This window comes from Lycium barbarum, chromosome 6 (genome assembly GCF_019175385.1).
Source record: "Lycium barbarum isolate Lr01 chromosome 6, ASM1917538v2, whole genome shotgun sequence".
In the NCBI taxonomy this organism is placed as follows: domain Eukaryota; kingdom Viridiplantae; phylum Streptophyta; class Magnoliopsida; order Solanales; family Solanaceae; genus Lycium; species Lycium barbarum.
The window spans coordinates 105,307,740-105,314,759 of record NC_083342.1 but is presented as its reverse complement, the minus strand read 5'-3'; the positions used below and the strand labels follow the sequence as shown (position 1 = coordinate 105,314,759).

At 35.2% G+C, this 7,020-nt stretch overlaps 1 protein-coding gene across 1 annotated transcript; it reads left to right on the top strand.

Moving 5' to 3' along the window:
- The first annotated feature begins 1,034 nt into the window (after nucleotides 1–1,034).
- Nucleotides 1,035–5,087, top strand: LOC132599921 (uncharacterized). The gene is made up of 2 exons (XM_060313082.1): nucleotides 1,035–1,238; nucleotides 2,530–5,087. The coding sequence occupies exon 2, from the start codon at nucleotides 2,626–2,628 to the stop codon at nucleotides 4,834–4,836; it is 2,211 nt and encodes a 736-aa protein (XP_060169065.1). The 5' UTR covers nucleotides 1,035–1,238; nucleotides 2,530–2,625; the 3' UTR covers nucleotides 4,837–5,087.
- Nucleotides 5,088–7,020: the final 1,933 nt, after the last annotated feature.

Below are 7,020 nucleotides of genomic sequence, written 5' to 3'. Positions count from 1 at the left end.
TGAAATAGTCCTTGATGTTTCGAGAAAATGATCAAAATGGTCCTTAATGTATGAGGGTTGGATTGTTTTGGTCCTTGATATATTTATTTGATTGAAATAGTCCTTGTTGTATGCAAAATGTGGATGGTTTTGGTCCTAAATCCTAAATATAATGCCGTAACATTATTCAAATGTTTGACACAAAAAATCCATCAAATGTAAGTGGAAAAAAAAATAATTTTTTTTATTTTTACTTTTTTATAATTTTTATTTTTAAAATGTATTATTCTTTTTATATTATTTATTTTTCATTTTCTTTCTTTTCATTCCCAACCTTTACTTCTTGTGATTCCATGTAATTGCTCGTATTTTTTTATTTTATTCATTTAGCATAACTGTGTTAGTATTCTAATATTTGAAACTACACCTCTTAATATTGAAAAGAATGAGTTATTAACAAACTTGACATATAACGGGTGACGTTATTAAAGTAAAATTTCATTGTGAATGGGGTTATAAACTTATATTTTTCCTTTCTTTTGAATTATTTACTTAAGTTACGTTGAAACTTACTTATGTAATGTTAGAATTTGACATATGAGTATTATGTTGAATTTTTTCTTTTGGATTTTGAATTTAGGTTATATTTTCAATTTTAAGTTATTTGCTTTCACATTGCATGTTATTTATTTTTCACTTACATTTGATGGATTTTTTGTGTCAAACATTTGAATAATGTTACGACATTATATTTAGGATTTAGGACCAAAACCATCCACATTTTGCATACATCAAGGACTATTTCAATCAAGTGAATATATCAAGGACCAAAACAATCTAACCCTCATACATTAAGGACCATTTTGATCATTTTCTCGAAACATCAAGGACTATTTCAATCAAGTGAATATATCAAGGACCAATACAATCCACCCTCATACATTAAGGACCATTTTGATCATTTTCTCTGATTTCACTACTTCAGTTTATAATTAAAGGTGGAGGTCCGGGCAATTTTAATCTGAACATTAACATTAAAGACAACTGGAATTCAATAACGGTAAAGAAAACAAATTTAAGTCATTTTCAACAGGTCATGGAAAATTATTGACCCTTTTTCCGTTAAAAGAATTTGAAAGAATGACTGTAACTCTTTCTCTGCATGTATTAAGTGACAACTGATGAATTCATCACTGCAACCTTTTGGGGTTTTAGTTTCAAAAGCATAGTAGAGAAATCCCATTATCTGCAGCTTGAAGGTAGCTTCTTTTTTTTTTTCTTGATCCATTCTCTACTCACAATTATATTTATGAGTATGTAGACTTAGAGAGGAACAAGGTATCATGCAGTTGTTTGATCAAACTGCATGTCTTCTTTACTAGTGTATTGGAGTACATATTTACAAAATGAATGGGTGAAGCTTGCTACTCCCAAAACCAGCTTCTTTTCTTATGCAGATTTTGTGGGAAGAAGTTGATTGAACTTTTTTTTTTTTTAGAAAAATTCTGATCCTTGCTAGCTTCCAGTTTGAAATTTTTTGTTTCGCTGGGATTTCTGTTTTGATCATTTTGCATTTGATGGAATTCTAGATGGGTAATATACTTTTGTTAGAAGTACTTCTCGAAAAAGTAACCGTTTTTGTTTGACTAAACAATCTGGAAAATACTTTTGTCAATATGAGAAGTCAGAACAACAATTTTAGTGGTTCCAAATGCACTTCTAGAGAAAAGTTACTTTTTTCAGCTTCACTAAAATCTTTCTGCTAGTTCCTAAAAGTATTTATTTTATTCTTACAAGCTTGATCAAATACCTCTGTATAATAGACACTTTTTTATAAATGAAATAAGAACTTTTGGCTTCCCAAAAGCTTGAGTAAACAGACTATGACTTCCTCATTAATTTGTCGTGTGTTCTTTGAGCCCATTTTGGAAATTTCTGCTTGGTTGAAGATTGAAATTTTTGCTCTCTTGGGGATTATGTCTTGACCTTTTTGCATTATGAAATTTTCCTTCTTTGCTAATATCAGGTTTCACTGAAAAAATATCTAATATTCTTTTGTAAAGTTTTGCATAAAGTTTTCTTTGAACCCATTTTGAATTCCCTGATCCTTGTGTAAAGCCTGATACTTTTTGTTTTGTTGGGGATTCCCTTTTGACACCCTATTTCATTGATGAAATCTTACTGTCTTATACGGTCATCATATGTTTAATTTTATGTTTTATGATGATATGACGGGGATAGGAGACTATTCTGCTTGAGATAACCTGCATAGATGAGTTACTTTTTTTGCTGACTCACATATAATGCTTTTTTCTTCCTACAGCCAAAATTTCTATCAACTGGCTGGTTTTGATACCTATCCTGTATTTAAAATTTGTTCCTTCCAGATCTTGAAGCTTGAGATGTTTGTACTTAAAAGGGAAAAAAAGATTCTATTGAGATACTTGGTTAATCCTCATGCTTTCGTTTCCTTTCTTGTGGAATTTACTTTTCTACATTCCTACCCTGATAAGAAACTCTCTTTAATTTAATTTTATTTCCTGCGATCAGGTTTAGTTTTTGAGATTGTTAGCCTTCACAGAGAAAAAGAAGAAAGATTTTGAAGATTGTTACTGTTTGAACCTCGGTAGTCATGTCGACTACTTCATGATGGGAACCGAAGATAAAACACTGTTTTGTTTCTGTCATTGGGGCTGGAAGAATAAGGTGCTTCCAGATGGATCCACTGTGTATGTGGAAGGTATTACCCGTCAGGTTATTGCGGAAACGGGCATAAAGTATAATGATTTTGTGAATGCAGTTTTTGACCGATTATGCGTTGATCCTTTAGATAAGATCTTGCACTTTACTGTGAAGTTTGATAGGTCCCAATTGATAGAGCTGAGAGACCAAGAAGATGTCAATACTCTATTACAATTTAATGATGGTTTTGCACATGTTTATGCATCAAGTTTGGAGAAGGAAGCTTATTCTACATTGCCGTCAGTTGACACGAAGAAAGTTGAACTTACTGTTGATTCTGATTCAGAACCAGATACACTTCCTAATAGTAATCTTGCAGAGGTGTATGATTATCCTGATCCTGAATTTAGTGATTTCGACAAGCTTAAAGCACAAAATTGCTTTGCAATGGATCAGATCTGGGCTTGCTATGATATGGCTGATGAAATGCCAAGATGCTATGCCCACATTAGGAAGGTACACAGTCCTGAATTTAAGGTAATGTTCAGTTGGCTTGAGGCTCATCCGGAAGATAAAAGGGGCAGAGCTTGGGTCAGGGCAGAGTTACCTGTTGGCTGTGGAAAATTTAGATCTGGGAGTACTCAATTCACTTCTGATCGACTCATATTTTCTCATCAAGTGCAGTGCGAAATGGGCAAAAGAGGTCTGTACATCGTATATCCGAGGAAAGGGGAAACGTGGGCCCTTTTCAAAGATTGGGATATTAGTTGGAGCTCTGATCCAGATAATCATAGGAAGTACAAGTACGAAATTGTGGAGATTCTTTCTGATTATGTTGTGGATGTTGGTGTCCAAGTTGGGTATTTAGATAAAGTGACCAGATTTCTTAGCCTTTTCCAGCGAACAAGGCCGACTGAAGTTGATACATTTTTTGTAAAGCCAAATGAACTTTACAAGTTCTCTCATCGAATTCCCTTTTTCAAAATGACTGGAACTGAAGGAGAGGGTGTAACCGCGGGATCGTTTGAACTTGATCCTCTTTCTCTTCCCCTCAATCCAGATGATATTTGGTACCCTGAGAACGTTAAGGAAAACAGCAGCACTGCAAATTCTGAACCTATGGAAACTGTTCTGCCTGCAGTTCCTCTTGGAACTAGAGATAAATCCAGGGATGCAATGACATATCTGAAGTCAGGGGACTTGAATGGCATCCATGCTACTGAAGGAGATTCTGCTAAGATTCGAATATCTCCTAAAGAAATGAACATCTCTGAGACAAAGCGAACTCATTTGAGCTCTTGTTCCGCCAATGACAGTCCTTCCACTGATTATAATTGTGTTAAAAGAAGTCGTCACTCAAGTCCCGGCGTACCAATTCCTTTGTCATGTCAAGCTGATAGAGAGTTACAATCACGCACAAAGAACTTTGGTCTCAACAGCTTCTTTGGAAGCTCCAAAAAACCATCATCTTTTTCAGATGATAAAGGTTCTGAAGAAATATTTTGTGATTTTAAGATGGACAGATCGATGGAAAAGTTTCAAATAAATCAGGTATGGGCTCTTTATGGTCAAAATAGTACATTGCCAAGGACTTACGCTCTGGTTAAGAAGATAGTTCCTGACCCATTCAAATTGCATGTAGTCCTTCTTGAAGCATGTGCAGGGCCTAATAGTGCTGCTCAGTCTGTTTGTGGAGCGTTCAAAGTCCATAATGAAAAACAACATCAAGTCTATGCTCCTAGTTCATTCTCCCATGTCATGAAAGCAGTATCTATTAATAGGAACAGGTTTGAGATCTATCCAAGAGAAGGAGAGATTTGGGCACTGTACAAGAGGTTGAAAAAATCAGGTTTGGATCCAGACAGGTTTGAGTATGAGATAGTGGAGGTCCTTGAGTATTCAAAAGACCGGATAAAAGTTTCATCCATGGTTCGTGTGAATGGTTTTAAGTCAGTCTTTAGGTCTCCAAGAAAGCAAAGATCGAATTCTGTTATTTTAGAAATACAAAAAGATGGTTTTTGGAGATTCTCTCATCAGATTCCCGCATTTCAGTTGAGTGGGGAAAAAGGAGGGGTTTTGAGAGGCTGCTGGGAGCTTGATCCTGCTTCAGTACCGTCTTCTTTGTTAAGTGATGCACCAGTTAAGAGTGTGATGGGATCGGTTATCCAGGATTAACACACTGATGGATTATTGTTTTCTTCAGTTTCTTGCTAGATGTTTTAAGACGATGCATCGTTATAGGGAGGGCAAAATGTAGCAGATGCACTAGAGCGCATGGGTCTGTAGTTTTTGGAAGTTGTATATTATGATACCCCTCCCTCTTTTGTAATGGGTTTATACACCCAAGACTATCAATGGAATAATATGTTGGATCTATCCAGAAGTTCTTGTAAAGACGCTAATTATAAGCATATAAGTTTCCTTTTTAGCAGAAGAAAGAAAATAAAGATTAGATTCGTAGACATGACAGATATCTGTCTTTTGCTTTACTCCAGTGAAAGGTATATTTCGCCAGAATTCACTGATGGTGTCATTTGTATAATCGTTAAGTCAGGCCACTATAGTTATAATAATCGCTGGCATTGGGGCTGAACACTCTTGGCTGCTGGATGTTTGCACCTGCAGCTATTACTATTAGTTTTCCCTTTGCTGTAAGTTTGGTGAATGAATCGTATTCCCAAATGCTTGCTGGAACATGTATGAGTATTAACAGACAACGTTGTTTTTTTCGAAACATCTGTCTTTGTAATCTATCCTATATTGCCAGGGGAATGGTAAACTTGAAAGTTCCAGACCTGTCTTGTTTTCAATAAACTATTTTTTGATGCGATCTTTCAACTTGAGATAGGAATTGAATGACTTGGGTGAAGATTGAAAGTTGATGTCTTAAATGTTTAACATTGACTTCAGTGGCAGAAATGATTTAACCAAAGATTTAAAGCGTCTCTTGTTTGTAATGAGAAACCAGAAATTCTGAAACAAAGGTAATTTTGAGGAAAAAGGATGAACGAGACCAAGAAAGCTAAAATGGTTCATTCGACAAGCTAGAAAGTGAAAAAAGCGATGACTCGATTACATTTGAAAAGATTTTTTTTTTTTTTTTTGAAAAAAAATCCAGTTATCCCCTGTAATTTCTCGTGTATTTATCTGATTCCGTGAGCACAATCTCCTTCAAGGTTCCAGTTTTGTTTTAATAAAGTAAGCAATAGGAATTTAACAGAACTTGTCTTACAGCAAGCAGCTTCCGCTTTCCATTTCATTGCCAAATTCACCCACCATAAAGTTGGCAATAGTTTAGAGTATGTCGCCTAAATGGCATATTCTTGAAGCCTAAAGACCAAAATGGTATGTGAAATATTTAATATACCGAAATGGGTTATTGTTGGTGAATCCGTGAACTGCAGCTTCTTTTGTCGGCAACTATTAACATCGCCGTGACCAATTAAAAAAACAGTTCGCAGGTTAGTAAACAAACTGCTGTTAAAAAATACGGAAAAGGGTCAAAAATACGCCTGAACTATCAGAAATGGATCACATATACCCTCCGTTTGCATTTGGTATCAACTATCAAATATACCCTCGCCGTTACTAAAGGAGGCCACAATTACCCCTTCACTTAATGTCTGGCCGTTTAAGTGACATGGCAGTGCCACGTGGAAAAATTATTCACGTGGACGGCCACATCAGTCCCTCTCCCTCTTTCTCTTTAGTTCAGGGGTATTTTTGACCCTTTTTTTATAGTTTTTAATTATTATTTTTTTGGGAAAACGGTCAAATATACCCCTCTACTTTACTTTATTAGTTAAATATATTCTCCGTTAGTCAAAGTACCTATATATACCCTTCTGTTAGTTAAAGTTGTTAAATATACCCCTATATGGATGGAAATACCCAAATTAGATGAAATTAACCATTTAACTTAAAAAACCCATGCCCCATAATTTTAACCGACCCGACCCACTGAAAAATTTAAATCCAACCATTCAATCTCTAACACCTCACTAATGGCCACAGAAGAGTCCGATAATAATACCGTCAAAATCAATACATTCAGTACTCGTCTGCTTGAAACAATTAGAACCACTTCTTCCATTGATTTGTTCATCTCATTATTGTAATGAGTGGAGAATGCTAACATAAATCTTCAGACAAATCTTCACAGAGATCGAAAAATTTCACCAAAAAATAAAACCAAAAAAACCATCACAAACTTCATGCACATCATCACCCTTCCAGAACCATCCATTTTCTTCATCATCTTCTCTTCTCAAAGACATTTCCAATTCCAATTTCAAAACTCCCAAAAATCATTCACGAAAAACAAAATTTCACTTCTTTTTCTCCTTCTCCGTATCGTCA